Source organism: Ambystoma mexicanum, chromosome 9 (assembly GCF_040938575.1).
Source record: "Ambystoma mexicanum isolate Mex_15411 chromosome 9, UKY_AmexF1_1, whole genome shotgun sequence".
Classification (NCBI taxonomy): domain Eukaryota; kingdom Metazoa; phylum Chordata; class Amphibia; order Caudata; family Ambystomatidae; genus Ambystoma; species Ambystoma mexicanum.
In genome coordinates, this window is record NC_090931.1 from 274,118,968 (window position 1) to 274,141,799 (window position 22,832).

The 22,832-nt window shown below is 44.1% G+C and overlaps 1 protein-coding gene across 9 annotated transcripts in view; it reads left to right on the forward strand.

Moving 5' to 3' along the window:
• The window catches only part of NF1 (neurofibromin 1), a 3,279,657-nt gene that overhangs the window by 881,851 nt on the left and 2,374,974 nt on the right, over positions 1-22,832 (forward strand). For 7 of the 9 annotated variants that reach the window (XM_069614617.1, XM_069614618.1, XM_069614621.1 and 4 more), the window contains exon 13: positions 14,527-14,688. In XM_069614617.1, the coding sequence (XP_069470718.1) occupies positions 14,527-14,688 (162 nt within the window). The remainder of the gene's footprint in view (positions 1-14,526; positions 14,689-22,832) is intronic. The other 2 variants (XM_069614619.1, XM_069614620.1) reach the window with 1 other exon arrangement.

Consider the following 22,832-nt stretch of genomic DNA (forward strand, 5'->3'; position numbering starts at 1 on the left):
TCTTATGGGTGCTCCGTTTGAGCCTTTACATTCTTGCCCTTTGAGGCTGTTGACTCTGAAAACTGTGTTTTTGGTTGCGGTTACTTCTGCTCGCAGAGTGAGTGAGTTACAGGCACTTTCAGTTAAGCCACCCTTCACTGTGTTTCACAAGGACAGGGTTGTCCTTAGAGTTCGTCCTTCTTTTCTTCCGAAGGTGGTTTCGGATTTTCATTTGAGCCCGAATGTTGTTCTTCTGGCGTTCCTATCCTCCTCCACATCCTGGTAAGGAAGAGGAGAGGCTCCATAGGCTTGATCCTCGGAGAGCGTTGAGCTTTTATATTTCGCGCATTTCCCGGGTCAGAGTGGACGATCAACTTTTCATTGGTTACGCTGGGAAGCGTTTGGGACAAGCTGTGACGAAACACTGTCTCGTCGGATTATTTTAGCTATCTCCGAGTGTTACCGCTTGGCGGGTAAGGACCCTCCGGCTGGCTTGCGGGCCCATTCTACCAGAGGAGTGGCTGCGTCTACTGCCCTGCAGAGGGGAGTTCCTATTCGTCACATCTGTGATGCAGCCACCTGGGCTTCAGTACATACTTTTGTACGTCACTATTCCCTTGATTCCATCAGAGGGCAAGATCTGGCCTTTGGCAAGGCAGTTCTCTATTCCGCAATTTGATTGGGCATGCTAAATTTGTATTCTAAATTCTTTCCCACCTCCTTGCTTGGTACTGCTTTGGGAGTCTGTCATAGATATGGAATACGTCGGAGGACCCAAACCCCTCGAAGAACAAGTTACTGTCTTACCTGGTAACGTTCTTTCGATGGGATGGTCCAACGACGTATTCCATATCGCTCCCTCCCTGCCTTCCCCGCTGCAGAATTTCTTTTGCGGTTGCAGCTTGCGTTCCGCAAGGCCTTGTGTGTCTGACTGGCAGAAAACTGGTGGCACACGTTCTGGGAAAAAACTATAACTGAGGCTATGGGCGTTGTGTGTCCTACTTATCACATTGGGTGATGTCGGCCGTCGGAGTAGGGCCTTGGGGACGACGTCATCGACGCAGGACGCAGACGCCAAAGATTTTCCGAAGCAGCACAGCTGTGGACATTACCTGTCATAGATATGGAATACGTCGTCGGACCATCCCATCGAAAGAACGTTACCAGGTAAGAAAGTAACTTGTCCTTCTCTCAAACCTTCGAATTGCCAGGGAGATTCCTTCCCAGCCACTGTTATTAAAGACGCAGCGAACATCCTCGCACCTTTATCACATCACTTATTAATGCCTCCTTCCACACTTGCACTGTGCCAACCAACCTGAATAACTCATGGGTGCTGCCTCTTCTAAAAAAACCATCTCTCAACCCCAATATTCCCACTAAATTTAGACCCTGCACCACAGTCCCTTTCCTTTTGAAGATTATAGACAAAGCTGCCTATAATGAAATACAAAATTTCCTCGAGACCAACAAGCGATTAGGTCTCCGCCAATCAGACTTCAGGCCTCAACACAGCACCAGAACAGCCTTGATTGACTTAAAAACGCTAATAGACGACCTTAAAGGTAAAGGAAATTCTGTTCTTCTGCTTCTATTGGACCTATCGGCAGCCTTTGACTTGGTTGACCACAAGATCCTATGCAATCACCTCTCCACAACATCGCACTTCTCACCAGAAGCGACAGCTTGGATCAAGTCATTTCTAAGCAACAGGTTGATGAGTGTTTTCAGCATCAGCAGTTGCAACCCCGATCCCTATTACATGTGGAGTCCCACAAGGATCTTGTGTATCACGACCATGCATTTACCAAACCATTCTTTGATGACCTGGATCGTATGGGTGTCACCTACACGAACTATGTGGATGACACCCTGATCCCACTAATTGGTTACTATGCCAAGGACCTAGCCCTTATTAACATAATCTACCTTATCATTCAGGCATGGATGGCCACAATGGTCTCTGCCTGAATGATGAAAAAACTGAACTCCTCCTTCTAGCTACTCCCATTAACATCACCAAACTAGGTGACCAATACCAATCATTTAATATTGATGGCAACATCATTGAAGTTGCCAGTGAAGTAAAAACAGTGGGTTTCTATCTAGATTCCTCTCTAAACTTGACAAAGCAGGTTAGCGTTACAGCTTCGGCAAGTGCTTAATACCTGCAAGATTATTCGAGCCTGTAAAACCCTTCCTCTCCACAAAAAGTTAGATTACTCTGGCCAGAGCCCTGGTCTTATCTAAAATTGATTACTGTAACGGATTATATCTTGTGGCTAACAGATACATCACTAAGAAACTGCAGATCCCGCAGAATAACGCTCCCAGGACAGCGCCGAGCATTTCTTGCAAAAAACAAATCTTCATAAGAAGGGACCCTAACTGGCTCTCCATTAAAGAAATAATTGAACTTAAAACTGCATCACTAACATATAAATGTGTCAATAACTCAGCCCTCAATATCAGACAAATTTGCCTTGAAAAATTATACCCGAATTACCCGATCAGCCAATTCTGGCTGCTTACAAGTCCCTAGATATAAACTCAAGAAAGCAAGTGGCAACAGCTTCTCTGTCCTGGCTGCTCAACTTTGGAACTCTCCCCTCCAATTTTAGATTGGTTCAATCCCTCCATAGCTTCAGAAACATGAAGAATTGGCTCATCACTAATGAGGACCCTCTCTAAGCGCACCTACATTCCACTGTATATATGTTATATATTTTGCATTCCATGTATTTATTAAATATCCTTCACTGCCTTGCCTGTATAACTGTGAATCATTATGAAACTGCTCATGTATAATTAGCTCTGCCTATTTTCATTTGTGTGTAACTAAGAAACTGCATCACCTTGTACTGTGCCCAGATGGCCTTGAGTAAGGCGCGCATTATAAATAATAATAAACAAAATAATATCCTTGGTGACAGTCTGCTACTGCAGTGGAAGTGAAACCACTATGTCCATGATTGGGCAACTACTGGCTGTTTGAATGGTGCAGATATTTTCCATTGGTGGGCTTGGACTCCAGCTTTGGATAAGAGGACTCCTCATGCAGCCATTCTTCAGATATACCTTGGAACCAAGAATCCTTCTAAGAAGAGCAGTCCATTAATGACACGAGGACCCCTTATGCAGTGGACCAGCATTCCCTGCTGCCTCCAAGGGGAAAAGGGGACTGAGGTGAGGTGCCGGAGGGCAGGGCCTTGGAGGGGCATTCCCTCGCCTGAGGGCACGCCACCACGCACTGTACAAAATTTAAAGGGGAGGCACACTTTTCTCTGCCAAAGGTTCCGATACCATCCCCATGTTGGGGGATGACCACAAGGATGGAGGAAGGGGGACTACGGTCTAGGAGTACTCTAGTTAAAATGGTGAGTAACTTTAATATTTTATATGCTTTTCTCATCCGTTATCCAAGTATATTATCGTGACAGCTGTGCTGCCATTGCCTAGCCCTGTTTCTCATTTTCTTGTAGTTTTGGTACAAGTTGGCATGGACTGCATCCAGTAATAAATTATAGCACGTCCAACTTCTGTTAATGTTGCCAATGTGAAATGGAAAATGTAGGCTGATTTCTCAATCGAGAAAACCTAATTCCTCCCCTTCTTTGTTTTATTTTGTATTTAAGTGCTAGGCCACCCACTGGATTTCTGGTAACTATCCTCTTGCAATGTAATATTGATACAGTAATTACAATATTAAGAGGCAGTCAAAAGGCAGTCATTTTTGCAATATGCTATAGGCAGAAACTCTGTATGTGGTGTTATGAGGGACTAAATCTGCGCCTAGTGTTTTTGCCTGCGTGTTTGAAATGGAATGTGAGGGGTGTATGAAGTTAGTTAACATACGCACTGTTGGGAAAGATTATTTTTCTTTTTTGCAGCTTTCCTTCCATTAACCTCCTTGAAAACCCCAGCTCATTGCTATGGCTTGAATCCTGTATTGACTTTTGGAGGCAAGTAAAGTCTTTTGCTTATCTTGCTTAACTGGAATCTTATGGGGGCACTGGTCAGCCCATAAGGTTGCCAGTGGGGGGGGGGGAGTGAGAGACTATGTCCCTGTGTGAGATTCCTGTATTATGTTACAGTAGCACACATCTCCTGTTGGCTCCCTTCTCGCTTGTATTGTTCCCTTTCGATCTGCTTCCCTCGACATGTACTTCCACCTATCCCCTTTGTTATTGTTATAGGTGGTTTAAGCTTTCGGGGTCTTCTGATTTTCCCCTCTAGATGGCAGACATTATAATTGTTCTTTTTTAACAAGCTTAATACCAGAGATTGGTTTCTAAGTGTGGGATCGGAGTTCAAACCTGTTTCGCTGCGTTGTCTTGCTTCCAAGACAAACAAGTTGCCCCATAGCTATTCCCCCCTCACCACATCACACGGTCGTGCCACTCGCCTGTCTCCCCCCCCCCCCCCCCCCTTCATACCTCCTTTCTCCTCTCACTGGTCTCCCCACTGTCCACTTCTCACTTCCTCGCTATATACTCTGCCCCCATACTCTGCCCCCTCTCTTATATCTACCTCTCTCCATCTGAGCCCTGATTTTAACTCACTCTCTAAGCTCCCTCTCATTCTCCACCTTAACTCTCCCTCTCACTCTACCTTACTGTCTCCACCAACCAACTTTGCCCTCTCTCTATCCGACTTGCTTCCACTACTCAGCTACCCCACTCTGTCAGCTACACACCTCTGTGCTAGCTGATCCTCAGTCTCCTACTTCTCACTCACTCTCGCTCCTCTACCTTGCACCTTTCTCACAGACACAGTTGACCAGACTTTCCATCACACGCACCTTAGCTGCACTAAACGCCGATAGTTTCTCCCCCACTATTCTCCAACTCTTGGTCCAACCACTCCACTCCCAACCTCACCCAAACACTTTTCACTCCGGTCTGGACTGGCTGGGTTTTTATAGCCCAGCCTACACTATGCTGTTCCTCTTGGTTCCCATTGTCTCTCTGGACGCCCTCTCCAGTCTAATTACTCCTTGTTCTGTTCCCCTAAGATTAGGACCAATTTTCAAAGGCTTCAAAATCTGGTTTGCCCCAGCCCTTATTTTTAGTCTCTGGTAGTGTGGCTGGTAAGAACAGTTTGTGTTTGCCGTGCCTGGCTTGTACTGCAGATGAGTTTTCATTGCCACCCTCCTTTGTAGCCTGCTTGCTCGTGAAGAGTTGAAGTTTCTGCATCTTTGAAAGCTAATCTTTAGTCTGTCTCTCCAGGGCCACGAGGTTGTTTCAGCAGTTCCGGTGTGGGTTTCACTAGCTGATGATTGGGTGCGTCTGGGAGTAGCAGTTCTGCAATACAAAGAGAAGAAAACTTGCCAGGATAAAGGCTGATGGGTATTCCATATATGACTGTGGCATCAACGGTTTCATATGCATGCAGGGAAGCCCGGGGACCGGTGTCCCTTCCAACTACCTCACTACACCTCTGGGATAGGTCAATCTCTGGCAATGACCCGTTAAGCTGAACACCCCAGGTTGAGGGAGGTCCCTGCTCCCCTCTTAGAGGGTCATGACTGTCACCTGCCCTAATATTAATAACCACCTTACAGCGAAGTACTTCTTGGGTACTTTATATCCCTTTTTCTTTTTAATTAGTACAATTTGTTCCCTTTTAAATGTGTCTAGGATGGGCTGGTAGCAGTGAACACAGCTCTACTCTTCATCAGTGTACCCCCGTTCATTTATTAGTTTACTGCAGAATATCATTGAGTACCATGTACTCAAAATGGGCATTCCATGTGGTTTTCATCCTGTCCTTTGGCCATCTTATGTGGCTTTATTCCTGCCCTCCCTAGGTCATGAAAGGCAATATATGGCATACACTTGCAAGATCCAGCTTGGATTGCTGGGCAAAGTGAGAATGTGTTGTGACCATGCTGGAAACTGTTGGTTTTGTCTGGTCCCAATCCACACTCAAGCCAGGGGATGTCTATTGCGGGCACTGTTTTTTGTTGCAGTCCCGTTTGGACTACCCATAACTGTTTGAATGTGCAGGTCACCCCCCACCACTTGGCTACTGACAGAATATTGAAGAGGAGGACTCATGCAGCCATTTCTCGGATTGACCCCAGGAGCAAATACCCAAAAGAGAAGACCACACTAAAGAGCTAGAAGACATATGTGGGGGGACAACAAGAATAGCCAAAGCCAAGTACTGGTGAAGCCCTGCCTCTCTTCCTGCAATCATACAAGACCCTCATCAGTGCTTTAACCCTTGGATTGGTGGGACCAACTAGTCCAAACCCTTGTATGAGAAGTCCAGCAGAAGCCGTCTGAGGTGCCCCTGGATCATCATGTGGGCTATCCAGCCTCTGCAAAGGTCACTCGGCAGGTTGACAACTTGGGGCTGAAGACCCTCTGCTGCCACATATCTTGCCTGCCTCGCCCAGATTGGGGTGTACTTCGCTGCTGCTCTTCTCATGTATTGGGTGTCCGTTCTCCTCGTGGGGCATGTTGTCTGCTGCCTTGAAGTGCCTGGGTTGTCCTGCTAGGTTTTGGAACTGTCCAACCAGAGCACGGAACCGTGTTCTAGCCCAAACTAAACCAGACAGTTTCCCCGCCAACGCACCTGCAAAACTTGGACCTCAACTGACTGGACAAAAGACAGAAATGGACCCAGTGATTAAGAGTATCCTAGGGGGTAGTCACTTGGCAAATCAGGGAAAGGGGGGCATGAGCCGGCATACCGGTTTTCGTGCCCTCCTACCATAGGGATTGTTTATGGGCACAAGGTTCACTCTCTAACTCTCCCGTACCAGGTTGTGATATGATCGGTGGGCTTCTGATTAAGGATCCCACATCCCAGTGTAATTCCTAGTGTGGTGGAGTTGTAAAGAATACCAGTACACATTTTGACTTCCCTTCGTAACTCCAAAGGTGCTTTGATTCCATAATTGTGTACAACCTATTGCCTTAGCCAGAGCTTGTTCTGGGGGGACTTTAGAGATTGCCTGCTCCCTACTCAGGTACTAACCTGTAACTTTGACTCAAAGGCACTAGGTCTGTATATCTGGTAGGGTAGGACTGCTGGAACTAACAGGGCCTTATACCTATAAAGCAAGGTTTTATGGTTATTGTGTTAAAGGCATTGTTTCTCACATTACTGCTTTTTCTTGTTTCATTGATTTGAACTGCTTTCACTGTTTTTAATTGCAAAGTGTGGGTAATCTTACATTCAATCAACAATCTAGATGGGTGTATGTGTGTGTTATGCTTGACTTCTACTTTTGCTGCTTAAAGTTTAAGGTCTAATAAATAAGTATATTTTTGTACTCCTGTGTTGCCTTTTTTTATTTGAGTGCTTTGTATGTGGTGAATTGTTCTATAACACCTCCACCAGGTCTCCTGAAGCCTGCCTTACGGCTTAGTTAACTTTACCCTGGCTAGTTTGGCTAGAGTGCCATTTACCCGGGTGGCCTCTCTGAGCCCTTTCGCTGGACTGGTTTTAAAATGTCATGGTAACACGCATGAATAGCGAGCGTTAGTTGGGGGTGTGGTATGGGTAGAGTATTTTGGTGCACAGATCATTGGTTACAAAATTGGTGGTTCTGCCTTTGCTTAAAAATAAAATAATTTCAGGTAATGAGGAATTTGAATATTCAGGTTTGGAAGATTGGGTCGGAGCAGCATGGTTAGTTTTGTAATATGAAAGATAATCACCACTAGTGACAGGGGGGGAAGAAGTTGGGGGTAGGAGGAGTGTTGGATAGTGTTTTAAAGTTTATCAAGCACTGCTTCACTTTTGGCTCAGTGGAGAATGGTGCACAGAGGCCAGATTTTTTAAGGGGCTAACACACGTATTCAGGAGAGAATTGATCTTGACAAATGTTTTAACAGCATAGACCCATTTGAAGAGTTTACATCCTTTTAATAAACGTGCTAATTGAGTCATACCCTATTTTATGTTGTTCCTGTAAAATGCCAAGCTCATTTAATTACTGCAAAGCCATTTTAAAACTTGGTTCGGTGTAGTGGCTGGACTCCAAATGTCCACACATGCATGGGTACATAGACCCATACTTAAGCAAATAAAAGCATTACTCTAACATGTATTCAGGCTGAGTTCAGAGGTAACATCTGGCCTGCTCGAGACGAGAAACAAAACTTGGAACATCTGTTTTCTAGTGGCAGTAAAGGACATGCTATTTTTGTCTGATTAGTTTTATGTATAGATGGCCTTTCTGTTTGCTGCTTGGTTCTTTTAGACACAGAGGGTGGACACAAAAATGCCAAACATACATGGGGTACATGGACCTTATTTGAACAAAGAAATAACATTTGGCTATTGAAATTCAACATGTCACCAGGCTGAGTTTCCATGTACCGGTGTCAACAGGAAATCTCACTGCCTAGGTAGATTGGGAGTGAGCAGGGAGAGTGCTGATCCAGACAGCATCTTGCCTAATGTCTGCAGGGGAAATTGAAGTGGTGCATTGCCACAGTGTTCCAGTTTTACACCACAAAAGCTTTCTGCGAAAAGATGATGCTGACCTCACCCTTGTTTTATATTTCAAAGATGGCTTTTCTTTTTTTCATTCGTGGAAAGATGTGATAATCTATGCTGTTGCTTTATAGATGAAAGGAGTCCAATGGCATACTTTCTACACTGCGAGGTGTCACATTTCCTCCATTTTAGATTCTCAAAGGCTGGAAAAGAAGTATTTGACGTATTAGAACTAAAATGATGGATGTTGTCTGCTGCTAATTCACAAAAAATCCTTGACACAAAATTATCTTTTGTACAACCTATCAGCTAGAGTATGCTCTCTCGCAGGCTGCACATAAATCCATAAATCACTCATAACCTGAAACCCTATAAGAGGTGGAAAGAATAATAATTTGTTTTTTATACAGCACTTTATCAGAATATATTTACATTCATTACTGATATTACCCTATGGCATGGTAATGTTTATAAAGCGCCTATGCACAGGAAGTGTTTCAAAGCGCTCAAGGCGGGTGGGAGCATGGGGAAAAACAACTTGGAGCACTTGAATTTCTCTGACTATAACGGTCTGCACAGGCAGAGTAAGTGAGTAAGATACATTTAACAGTTCAGATACAGCAAATAGGCCTGACAGGGATTCTGGTTTTTTGTCAAGTGCACATTAAGGGTGAAGACAAGGGAGAACAGACAGACTATCTTCAGGCAGAGATGCATTTCCGATCGTACAAGTGCAGGAAGGTCAAGCAAGGGGGTAGGATCAAGTGCACCCAATCAGTAAAGACTAGGGTAAGTGCGGAGAGCGAAGCACTTAAGGGTTTATTCACAAGTGCAGTGAGGGAGAAGGGGTGCAGGGCTCTGAGGCAAGTGCAGAGAGGACTAGAGTAGGTGTCGAGGACCTGTGAGACTGAGGTACACCAGGTGGCCAGTCTGCAAGCTGTATGGAGGAGGAGGGGGAAATGGGAAGAGCAGAGAGCAAGTCAGCAGGGTAAGGAGGAGGAGAAGTGGGAGGTCTTGAGTTTCTGGAACTTAAGAAGTTCGGGCTCAAGACGAAGGTTGGCAGGAAGGCTATTCCTGAGGGAGGCACCTGGTGAGAATAAGGATCTGCCTCCAAATCTCTGCTTAGAGAACCGGCTCACTCGCAGAAGGTTGCAGGTAGATGAGCGCAGGGCTCGCGAGGGACAGTATTTAGGTAGGCAATGTCGCAGGTAAGTAGGTCCCCAGCCCCACAATGCAGAGGGTCTGAAATTTGATCCTTGCAGTCACGGGGAGCCAGTGAAGGGATTTCAGCACCAGAGAGGTGCGGTTCCTGGGCTTGAGGCCAAGGATAACTCTTACGGTTCTGCTCTGATGAGTTGCAGAGGAAGAGGCTGTTGCAATAGTCCAGCCTAGAAAGAACCAGGGCTTTGGAGATAGTGAAACGCTAGGGGAAGGTGAGAAAAGGTAGAGTGCCTCTGAGGAGTTGTAGTTGATAGTTAGACTTTTTAGAGATGTCAGAAATGTGAGAGGAGAGAGTGGAGTCAAAGATGACCCCAAGGTTTTTGGCCTCGTAGGTGGGGTTGGGCGCGGGGCCAAGGGAGGCCGGCCAGAGTGAGAGTGGGAAAGTACGAGCAGGGGTCCCAATGCAAATGATCTGTTTTGCTGGCGTTAAGGTAGAGGTTGTTTGCAGAACACCATGATTGAATGGCGGACAGTCGGATATAAGTGAGGAGGAGGAAAAGGCTGAGGAAAGCCAGAAGGATAGCTGCGTGTCATCTGCGTAACACTGGAAATTAGTGGTGAGGGTGGCAATCACACGTGCCAGGGTAGCCATATAGATGTTGAAGATCAAAATTGGTACTCATTTATCAACCTCGAAAGGATGAAAGGCTGAGTTGGCCTTGCTGGGATATGAACATGAGACCTTCAGATCACGGCAACATGCGTTTAACCCGCGGACCCATCTTACCGGGTTCTAACTAGAATAATATTGCTACCCACTTATAAACTATGCATGCCGGATGTCTGCCACATGCAGACCTCATGACTCCACCCACTACGTGCAGTGTGTTTCAAGACCACATCACTGGCCATTTAGCTTTCTGCAAACTCCACCTAACATATCCCTGAAATGTATTTTGTGAAAGCAAGAAAATACTGGTTAAAAGTGAAAAGAAAAATCTGTTCGGAAGCCAGGTTCTCACAATACTTTGACGTTTATATGCTTTTATTTGGCTGCCTTGAGTGGCTTGCTATATGGATATCTACACTGAGTAGTTGATTATCATGCTAAAAGGTGGATCAGTTCTACTTTGTGCACCTGTGGAGGTGAAGAGACTGGAAATGGGCGAGTATGGTACATTTGTTTAAAGTAGGTATGCGTGCTAGCAAAATGATCAGATTCCCATGAAACATAAAATCAATGAAAGTGTAGATTTCTTTACAGCTAAACAACAACTTTAAGTAGCATATTGGCATACTCTTGTAGAGGAAAAAAGTTCTAAATTGACTCTAAATGTTTGATTTGGAAAACATCAGGGAATATTTTAAGCAAAATATTCAGGATGATTCCCTTATTTTTCCGGTAAACTATTTTCATCTTTTACTGTGGGAAGAAAGAAGCAGTGTCAGAAATGTCATAGTTTATAGTTGGCTGTATTAGTTCCTGTTGTTATCTCTCATGGTTTACAAGATACTCATCAAATATTGCCTACAATGCACTTTGATGATTAAAATTTCAGTGAGTGCTGATGGACCCCATTTCAGTTTAGTCATATATTAATGCATCTTTAATTTATTTAAAAAGCTACACTTATTACATAGCTAAAATAGTAAAGAGTTAATGAGAAAATATATTGCAGAAAAGTCTGTTATTGAATCAATGTAATGAGCGTAGACCTAATATAAATATGGAGACGATTTCAAATGAATAGAATAGTCAACTGAGCTAACATCTTTCCCTAACATTGAAATAAAATGTGATGGCAAAATTCCAAGTTGATACAATAAAGTATAATTTAAAAAAAAAAGTTTTAAAAGAAGTTGACAGTGGTTGGCAAGTGTTACTGATGCATATTGCAGTACTAGCTTACTGAAACAGTTGTTTAGTTGATTTGAATGCTAGGAGTTATTCTTCAAACTGTATCCCACAGCACATTTTAAAATCTTCATTTATATGTATAAAATAACATTAAAGATACTGTACCCCGTGGATTTTTTTTAATCTTTAACTGCCAACTCTTCACATTTTGTAACATTTAAAACTTGGAAAATGTTTTCGAAGGTTATTATAAATTCATGTTTTTAACCGAGCAAATGTGTTGGGCTCCCCCCCCCCACATGTAGAATTGTACACGCAATTCAGGAAATTGCCAGTCTTCCCACACTTGTTAAGGAATGTTTGTTCATTCATGGCATCTTCCCTGGGTGTGTATCTTGCTAGTTTATGTTAACATTTAAATAATGAACTTGTATTTTAATATTAAATATTTACATGCCGTTGTGATAGTGCCTAGTTTCCAAATCTACAGTATTTGTCAGTGTAAGGAAAGATTTCCTTTTTTCAGCTTTCCCTCCATTGACATCATTGGAATCTCCCAACTTTTTGCTATTGCTTGATTCTTATCCTGACTTTTGAAGATAAGTAACACCTTTTTGCTTTGCATCCCTTGCTTAGCTCATCTGTTTTAAGGAAGGGACAGTGGTATCAATGCTTTTACACCACATTAAACAATTGAATCAAGTCAGGGACTGGGGTACCTCTCAACCCCCTTACCCCATCACAGGGGTAGGTCCGGCTCTGGTTGGAACCCTAACCCAGGTTGAGAGGGCTTCCTACTATCTTCCGACAGTCTTAACCCTGACACATTAGTGGGAATATTTGTACCTCCCTGCTAGCCAGCCTTCCTTCCTTCCTTCCTTCCTCCCTCCTGAGGTTAAGCCCGACTGCTCTGTCTTTCATAAGGGAGTTTGATCTTTCCTTTTGGGTGACCTACTCTTCTACCATTCGGTTAGATGGTTGCACAGCACTTACCAAAGGGCTTTGCAATAATCCTATATTAAAACAGTAATGGGCAGTGAAGATCCTACCCACTCCTTATACTAAATGTCCACTCCCTCGTGGTATGCATTATACATATAGGCTAAGGGGTGGGAAGAAAAGATAACCCTAGACAATAACCTTTTATGAAGTCCTGATCACAACTCAAAACGCCACTCAAATATCAGTGACAAATTATACCTTTAGTATCTAGTAACATAAATGATACAAATGCACAGCATTCATTAAATACAGCATCAGGAGTGGACAAGGCAGCTAATTCTTTAGCACCCAAGCCCAGAGGAACACCAAATGTTAGGGTTAGATTAGTCTTCCAGCATCAGGACCATACACTCCTAAAAATACAGTACAAAAGTAACCAAGAGTGAAACATAGTAGCAGGACATTTCCGTGGGCCGGAGCGTAATATAGAACTTTAAACATATATGGAAATTAGTGGCGCATGCTTAAATTCCAGCTGTTCGGTCTAAAACGGCAAAACCCCAATAAGGAACTAGGATAAATGTGCATGTTAGCTTCCAGGGCACTTTAAAATAGTTTTAGGAGAGTTAGTTAAGACATAAGCCACTCGCCCAGGGCCTACTGTAAGTACTTGTGGTGGCAGTTCCTGAAAACATGGCTCAGGATCAGTATAGCAACCAAGTGAGTAAAGGTCTTCTGTGCCAGGTAGAATAACATACTCTGGTCACACATGGATTTGAACCCTGAATGACAGATCAACCAAAAGAACAATGTTCACCTTCAAGTGAAGGTGAGACCAACCAGCGAGGAATGAAAATGGTGAAGACCCCAGGAAGACGCAGAAACCAAACCAGACGGAACCTAACAGCTTGATTGGGGTGGGGGGGCGGTGGGGGAGAGGTTGTGCAGTCAGCCAGATGAAACTGAGGCAAGCCAGGTGGGCCCTGACAAACAGCAGAGGTATGGGAAGTAATGGTGTTGCATCATGATTCTCCAGGTCATGTGCCTGGGGATAATAAGCTGTTGCCGTGTTATTATCCCCAGGCACATGACCTAGAGAATAATTCAGAGAGCCTTAAAATAACCCATGAACGATACCGGAATGGGATGCCCCAGTCAATTCAAGTGTCTCATACCCTGTTTAACTACGGTGGCCTCTCAGAACCCTTCCACAGGGCTCGTTCTGAAAATCCATTATTAACTGCTTGTAATTGTTATCTTTTTTATAATTGTTCTATACCACTTGAATTAATGTTTTTTTGAATTTTTGTAATGTTTACTTTCTGATTAAGTGAAATGGGTACATACATATTGTATCTATAGAGTTGGGTTCTTTGAAGTTGGACTTTAATGTTTTAATGTACATAAATACTTTAAAAAAAATCCTTATATTGTGTTTAGAAGTGTAATTTTATGGATGCTTTTAGGCTCTGAAATAAACACGCAGTTGACATAAGTGCTCCTTATTCCTCAAGATGAATATTCATGTATATTTATCTAGAAGGACCATTGTTTTTGGATGTCCTACATATTTATTTTAAAAACCGATTTGCAAATTAGGATTCCCATTGCCGTTTGTGAGGGAATTTACAAAACATTTAATCTTTTAAAACCTAGCTGAAAAGCCTTATATCTCATGCTGATTGACCCAAGTCAGTTGACTAGTACATGTATGACCATTTGTCAGAGAAGGTTATAAAGGTCTTTGAAATACCGACCAAACATTCAGACCTCGAAGTAACATGGTTGTGCAGTGTAGTTCAGTATGCACCAAAAACTAAAAATAACAGAACAGTTAGTCTAAACCCTTGGAAATATTTGCTTTTTTATTAAGCTTTTGTTGAAAAGTGTATCTGCTATTTGTTGTTGCACACTTTAATTTCATGTTTTAGGTAATTCAATGCTAGCTAATATTAATATTGGAAGATTTTAAATATATTACTTTTAATATGTAATCAAATCCTGTGAATGTATTGTTCAAGTATGTTTAGACAATAGGTGCATGATTTACTTGCAAAGCTGTATTAATGCATTGTGTTCAATGGCCTTTAATAATCCTGTTCAATTTATATAATTCCTTGTACTGACAGAGTGCTGGGATTTTTCCTCAGAGTCTTACTTTCAAAGAGAAAATGACGACAAGTCTTAAGTTTAAAGGGGAGAAGCCAACGGATCTGGAAACAAGAAGTTATAAATACTTGCTTTTGTCCATGGTGAAGCTCATTCACGGAGACCCAAAGCTCTTGCTCTATGTGAGTACATATTTCTCATGATGGTTTTCCTGGTTGAATTCTCCATTTATTTGTTATAGTTTATATATTAAGATGTACAACTGTTAAGGTATTCTGTTTTTAATTTGTGAGGATGTGGCAGGAACAAAACTGAAATTACCTGTCTTGCTTGGATATAATATGGCATCTAGCTACCAGAGTCTGAGGGAAAAAACTGATCATTCACCATACTTAATCAAGCAGGTGTTTCATTAACTATTGGCATCTGACATAAATATGTGAGCCAATTTGATTGCTCTGATTGTGGACGATAACCACCGGTATTGCACTAGTTTTAGAGGAAAGTGACTGACTCAGCACATCTCTTTGCTAGATTGTGGTCCTCTTCATGGCTGATGGAAATTGAAAGGGGGTGCCTCTTTTGCAATAGAGCTCCTTTTTTTGCCCTTGGTGCCCATGTATTTAAAATGAGTTGAACTTGTTCATGCTTCGAGCATGTTTTGCGACCTCATATAACTTTCCTTCATTCAGGGAAAAATCTCCTGAAGTTAAGGCCTGGTTGGTATGTATGTCTTTTATAACACGCCTGTACTCAAATGTTTCTAGGTGCAACAAGACACAGAAGCGAGGACAGAGGGAGGACAAGACAAACAATCTTACTAGGCCTTGTCATTCAGATCGCGCAAGTGCGACAATGCAATGCACAAGGGGAAGGGAAGGGGGATGTGCCAGGGGGAGGGGAAAAGAGGGGGGAGTGCAACAGGCATCATTGCTCTGAGTAAGTGCAACTAGGGCAGCATGGCGGCTCTGGGTAAGTGCAAGGAGGCAGGGAACTGCCGAGGTTACAGTTACTGCCCCATCAACGTGCAAGAGGCCCAGAAGCAGTGCAGGCGAGACTGATCATGGAGGAGCCTGGTGTACCCAGTGAGGCTCTGAAGGTAGCCAAGCAACCAGTCGTCGCAGCAGACGGGTAGGTCAGCAGGGGAGACAGAGAGAAAGCTGAGGAGAAAAGGAAGGCCCTGAGCTGCTTCCGGAGCTTCAGGTGATCCGGCTTGAGTTTGAGAGGGGCAAGGAGGCCATTCCAGAAGGAGGCACCTGCAGAGGAGAGAGCTACCCCTACTCTCTGCCTGTGGAAGCGTTTTTACCCTCAGAGTTGAGGTAGCTGATCAAAGGGCTTGAGAAGGAAGGTATTTTGGAAGAGCGAGTTGGATGTAGTGAGGGATGTAGTGGTAATATCCTTTGGCGCTTTCAAGGCTAAATTATTGGAACGCTAGAAATGTGTAAAATCAATTAACCCCTTTATAGAAAAAAACATGTTATTGCTGTAATTATAAATAATTAAGGATTGTGGGTTGTCTAGTTAAGACAGCATTACAGAAAGTGGGGTGTTATGACTAGCGGGTCGACAGTTAACCTGTGCAGGATAGGGCTTGATGGAAATATTTGCATTTCACATATTTGCAGTTTACCGCACTTGGAAATACTACATTACCCAGACTCCTGCAATTATTTGCTGAGTTTATGAAGCCGTTAGAAGAATCCAGGTTATCAGTTTCCAAAGCTTGCAAATTTGCCAATTTGAACATATCTCCACTTGCCCAACTACAATAACTTTGAAGTTATTTCTATTTAGTTTGTTCCAACTCCTAGTTCATTTAAGGTATTTGTGTAGCGGTGTGTCTTTAATTTAAATATGTATTTAAACTAACATTCTGTAGATTAGGTTACATGTTTGATCAGTTTAACTTATACTTTGTTGTCCTATCTCTGCCTTTTGTTAATGTTCCTTCACCAATTTATGAAACAGCATTCTCACACCCCTTCTGTGCATTCCTGTAGAGTCAAAAACGTTAATCCCATACACATCAGCTGTTGGATCTGCTTCCAGAGGCATGGAAAATTAGTCCCTACCGAATAATTGATCGCGTTACCCGATGAAACTCTGAGTTGCAAAGTTACAGTACATTTTACACCAGCCGATTTAACTAACCGCAGTCTTGCTCCAATAACACAGAATCCCACAACTTTTTCGTTTACCACAAATGGCTCGTGTGACTAGCACCCTAAGATGGCCATGCCCTAAGGGTTTTGTTTTTCCATTGACCATATTACTCTTTGGCCTTCTTAGGTCAGGAAATACCATATATGGAATGCCCTTTTCAGAGGAAAGTTTCTGCTTTCGCAGCTATAGTGTGCGGTTTGTGTGTGAACCCGGATGTGAGGGTTGGGACTATCTGGTCCCAGTGCACATCCAGGTGCCTGAATGTCTGTTTTGCAGATGTGGTGGTGTATAGCTATCAATGATTGGATAGCCACTGCTTGTTTTTAATTTTGCAGATCCTTAACATTGGTGGAACTGTGTGAGCTTCCAGCCCATGTCTAGGATAAAAGGAGGACTTCTGCAGCTATTCTTCAGATCATCATTGGAGCCAAGACCTCCACGAAGAAGAGTAGCCTGTTGATGACCAGAGGACAACCCATGCAGCGGACCAGCACCAACTCCAGTAAAGTCCCTGTGAAGCCCTGCTCCTCTGCCTGATCACAAGAAGACGCTCGTTTGTGCTTTGACCTCTGACCTGTGGGAACAAGCGGTCCCCAACCCCCTGCTTGAGGATCTGCTTTCTGAGCCTTCTGAAGTGTCCCTGGCCCAACCAGCGAGCTGACCAGCTCTCTCCTGTGCTACCTCGCTGCAGCCATTGCCATTCCAAGTGCACCCTTGGAACTTGGAGGATCTTCAACGTTTTCTTTTCAAAATATTTTTATTTGCATTTCTTCAAACATGTACATCGGGACTCAACATTGTCCCCTTCAACCCTCCTCACCCACCTCCCTCCCACCGGTTTTAATGTCTTTCCATTGACCCAGCGACCCTTTGATGCGTTTCTCTTAGCCTGTGAACAAGTCTAGAATAAGGATATTGTGGGGACACCGTTGCAGCATGTAATCGCTTTGCAGGAAGTCTATGGCGTCGCCCCAATCTGTGGCGAAACTCTGTCTCCTTAAATATTATTATATGTAATCCTCTCCATTGCTACGTAGGTCCAGAACCTGTGTAGCTACTCCTGTGTGGTTGGAGGAGACTTTTGTTTCCATTTTTGTGCTATGGCTAGCCACGCTGCAATGAGGAAGCCCATAAAGTTTCGTTTTTGAGTTCTTGTGAGGGATTTGTCTCGGGGGGAGGGGGGGAGGGGCCCACATGCCGCACATCCATACTTCTTCTCCTAGGTTAGCCGTACCCTTGAAGATTCCCTGCATCTGAGTTTTCACATCCCCCCAGTATTGTTGCAGTTCCTTACAGTCCCACCATATGTGTCTCCAATTTCCCAAGGAATCACACCCCCTCCAGCATTTCCCTTGTGGTGTTGGGAACATTTTGTGGATTCTCTCCGCCGTATAGTGCCATTGAATCATCACTTTGGTCCAGACTTCCCTCGTTTGTATCGCCCTTGTCCATTTCGGGATTATTTGCCAAGTGTAAGTCCATTGATCCCTCGTTATTTGTTTCCCTATAGTTTTTTTCCCACTTTTTCATGTACTGCCAGGTCATGTTTTCTTCTTGGGCATTCAAGAACTTGTAGAGAGAGGAGACAAATTTCTTTTCACCCGTTTGAGTCATCATATATGTCTCGAATGGGGTGAGGTCCCTTGACAGTGCCTTTGTTATTCTTGGCGTTGTGAGCCAATGGTGGAGCTGCTCGTACTGGTATCTGTACCTATCCGTGAGGCCCAGCAGTTCCTGGCATTCTATGAAGGTCCTGATCTGATGTCCCTCCTGCATATCTCCCACTTTTGTACAGTCCGCTTTGCGCCATTTTTGAAACGATCCTTTAACCATTCCTGGGGGGGGAAGTCTGGGTTATCGAAAATTAGTATAAAAGGTGCGGGATCTATCATGAGGATTCCCTTCTTGGTTGCTCTGTTCCATACTTCCATGGTGGTACTCATGACTTGGCTTAGTTTGATGTTTCGATGTTGATGTTCGGGTTTCCTCCATAGGAGGTGGTGCAGATTTGATCTTGCGACTGCTTTATCCTGTGCCTCCCACCATTTCTCTGAGGTGTCTGTGATCCATTCCTGTATGACCCAAAGTTGTGCCGCCGCGTAGTACTTCTTAAAGTGGGGGCGTGCCATACCTCCATCTAGTTTGCGTGCTGTAAGCGCCTGTTGCGACAATCTCGGTGTTTTATTTTGCCATATGTATTTGGTGATTGTTTTGGAGAGTGTCTTAAATGCCAGCGGAATCCGGATAGGGAGGGCTTGGAAATGGTACAGCAGTCTGGTTAGGATGGTCATTTTGATGACTGTTATTCTGCCCCACCATGAGATTGACAGCGGGTTCCATCTGTTTAAATCGCTTTTTACATCTTCTAAGAGTTTGGGGTAGTTCCCTTTGTAGAGGTTTTTGATCTGTGGTGTTGACGTTACTCCCAGATATTTCACTCCTCCTTCGGCCGTTTGCAGTTGTAGGTCTCTAGTCGTCTTTTATATTTCTTCTTTGTCTCCTGCCAAGGCCATAACCGACGATTTCTGCTTATTTATTTTCAGCCCCAAGATCTTCCCAAAGTTGTCTATCTGCTGGATGAGGGGGGGAGCGTGTTTCTTGGGTCCGCCACAGTCATCAACATATCGTCTGCATATGCCGCTGTCTTGTGCATATGTCCTCCCATTTCTATGCCCCTTACGTCATGGGCCGCTCTGATCTTTGCTAAGAGGGGTTCTAGGAAGATTGCGTATAGTAGGGATGACAGGGGGCACCCTTGTTTTGTGCCCCTTCCTATTCTGATTGGCTCCGATAGTTCCCTGTTAACTGCAATCCTGGCAATCGGAGAGTTGTAATTGGCCGAATCATGTTTATGAAGTCCTTTCCCATGGCCATTTTCCGTAGTGTAGCAAATAGCATTGTCCATTCTACCCGGTCGAATGCTTTTTCGGCGTCTAACGAGATAATTGCCAAGGGGATTTCAATGATTCCCGTCTTCTCTATGAGGTGTACTATTCGTCTAATATTGTCGTGGGTTTTCCTGTTTGGGATGAATCCCGATTGTTCTTGTGAATTAATTTGGAGAGCAGGGGAGCTAGTCTGTTGGCGAGGACCTTTGTATAGAGTTTGGCATTGACATTGATTAGGGCAATCGGGCGGTATGAGCCTGGTTTTTCTGGATCCTTCCCCTTTTTGTGGAAGACTAGTATATTTGCTTCGCTCATGGACGCGGCGATGTTGTTCGTTGCCTTGAAAGTGTTGAATAGAGTGGTTAAATATGGAGTTAAGATTTCTGCGTATGTTTTATAGAACACTGCGGCGAAGCCGTCTGGCCCGGTGCTTTATTCTTCGGGAGGTCCCGTATTGCCTTTGCCACGTCCTCTGTTGTGATCGGTTCGTCGAGAGCCTCTTTTTCTGTTTGTGATACTGTTGGGAGAGTTATCTCTGATAGGAATGCCTCCTGGGCTGCTTTGCTCGGGCGTTGAGAGGTGTACAGGTTCTGGTAGCAATCTCAAAATATTTCTTTGATGTCTTTCGTCTGTGTTTTCTTAGTTGCTCGTCCATCTGGGTTTTCACGGTTTGCTCTTGCCGTCTGCCCTTTAATTGTCGTGCTAGTAGTTTATCTGCTTTATTTGATTTCATCGCGTACCAGTGTTTTATATGCAGTAGTTGCGTTTCGGCTCTTCTGGTCCTTATCAGGTCTATCTGGCTCTGAATGTGTCGATATGCTCTATTTTCCTGTAGGTGTTCTTGGTCATTTCTTCTCTTATTTCTTCCAGTGTTTTCCCCAGTTCATCTTCCCATTTGTATGAGAGTTTATCTTTTTGTGCTTTCAACGATATTATTCGGCCTTTTATCACTGCTTTGAAGGCTTCCCAGGTGGTGCTTGGGGAGACGTCTGGGGTATCGTTGTGTTCAAAATATTCCTCTATATTTTCTTTGATTGATTCTCTAGCCACTGTGTCTTGTATTATTTCTCTTGGCAGCGTCCAGCGCCATAGTCCTGTTGGTTTTCGCCGATTGTGAAGGGTGATCCATAGTGGTGCGTGATCTGAGAGTGATATTATGCCTTTTTCGATGTCTTGTATTTCTCCGACCAGGGCTCCGGTAGCCCATATGTAGTCGATCCTGGAGCTTGTGTCATGTACATGTGAGTGATACGTATATCCTTTTGTTGAGCCTCTGAGTCTTCTCCATACATCCTCTAGTGCCAGGTTCTGCATTGCTTGTTGGAGCGTTGGTGATGGGGTACCCTGATGGGAGTTTTTAGGATTCGATAGGTCTTCTGTTAGGTTCCAAGGTAGGTTGAAGTCGCCTGACAGGATCACTTCTCCTTCCGCGAAGCTTTCCAATTTGTTGACCGTGTCTTTGATAAATCCTTCCTGACCCGTATTTGGGGCGTATAGGGTTGCGATGGTTAGTTTGCGATTGTCTATCTGGGTCTTTACAAAGACGAAGCGCCCTTTTTTATCCGTTAATGTTGCTATGATTTGGACCTGAAGATGGTTCGCGACGGCAATGAGTACTCCTTTCTTTTTCTCCTCGTCGTTGGATTGTATGATTTGTTTGTAGCCTCTTATTTGGAGTTGATTCTTTCTCTTCTTCTGAATGTGCGTTTCTTGGAGTGAAATTATGTCGAACTTCTCTCTGTGTAGGAAGTGTTCATTTTTTTTCCTCTTCACCGGCATTTTCAGCCCTCTGATGTTGTATGTTAGAATTTTCAGCCCCATTCTTTCGTGTGTGTCTGTAGTTTCTGTAGTTTCTTACTGGGACTATCCTGTGGGTCGCTGTGGTATGCATCCGTACCTGTGTTTAAGTCTTTTCCCCTCCCAACTTTCCCCTGAACTCCCTCACCCCCCCCCCAACTTTGTCCCTGAGGAGGGCCCTGGGCCCTATGGTTGCTACGGAGTTGCGCCTTCGCTCCATGCCCTCTAACTTCTCAGGGTAACTGTTCGCTAGTGATATAGATTCTTCGGCTGTCCCGGGGCTCTGCCGCGCTTTCGGATAGGCACCTGCCCTGGCTAGATTGTCTGTGCCTAAGTTGCCTCTCTCTCCGATCTTGCGATAAAGTTCTTTTTTCTGGGATAGCATATTTTACTCTGGGTTGCGTGATTGGAGTCTTGTTTTTCTTTTCTCAGTTTGCCATCCCTTCGGCTGTCTTCGTTGTTTTTGGGGTTCCTTCGTTGTTGTGGGCTCTGACTCATGTTCGTGGCATCCCATGATCTTGAGGCCCTCTTCGCATGTCGTGATTCGATGTTGTCTCTCTTCCCACGTGAATAAGAGGCCGAAGGGGAATGTCCATTTATAACGGATTTGTTTTTCGTTTAGGATTTTGGTAAGCTGGAACATTTCTCTTCTCTTTCTGAGCGTGGATTGTGCTAAGTCCTGGAACAGCAGAATTTCTTGGCCGTTCATTCTTATTTGTTCTAACGTCCGGGCCTTCCTCAGGATTTTTTCCTTTTGTGTGTAGAGTGTCATGGCCACTAGAACATCTCTTGGGCGGGATCTGAGGTCCCCTGCTCTCCGTGGGCCTACTCTGTGTATTCTATCGATGAGAATATCTTCATTTGGGTCTTCTTTTAGACCGTCTTGAAAAACTTGTACTGCTGTGCGAAGGTCTTTTTCCTCTACTGTCTCCGGCATATTTTTGATGTGTATATTTGATCTTCTAGATCTATTTTCCAAATCTTCACATTGTGATTCCAGTTCCAACGCTAGACGTGCAAGGCGGTCTTGTTCTTCTGCTTGTTGGAGCGCCTCCTCGTCCAAGTTCTGGACCGTCCTTTCCAGGTTGTCCGTCCTCTCTTCCAGGGATTCGATGTCTTTCTTTAGTTCCTGCACTGCCTTTTTCAGTTCTCCCTTCATGTTGTCAAATTGTGACTGTGTTGAGGCCATGAACTGGTCTTGAAATTCTTTAAACCAGGATTTCATGTCGTCTCTTGAGGCCATATCTATGTCTTCGTTTCACTCTATAGGGTCTCCCCCTTTATTTTTTTGTTTACTCGTTCGCTTTGGTGTTGCACTTCCAATTCCCCAAATATGGGTCAGATCCTGGACCTCTTTAGCTCCGCTTTTGTTTGTCGCCGTTGCCTGAGACCCCACTCTCGTCCTGGCTTTGGACACGTGTATTGACCCTTGCCGGCGCACTTCTTAGCGTTGTCGCTTCGCTTTCCCCCCAGTTTCT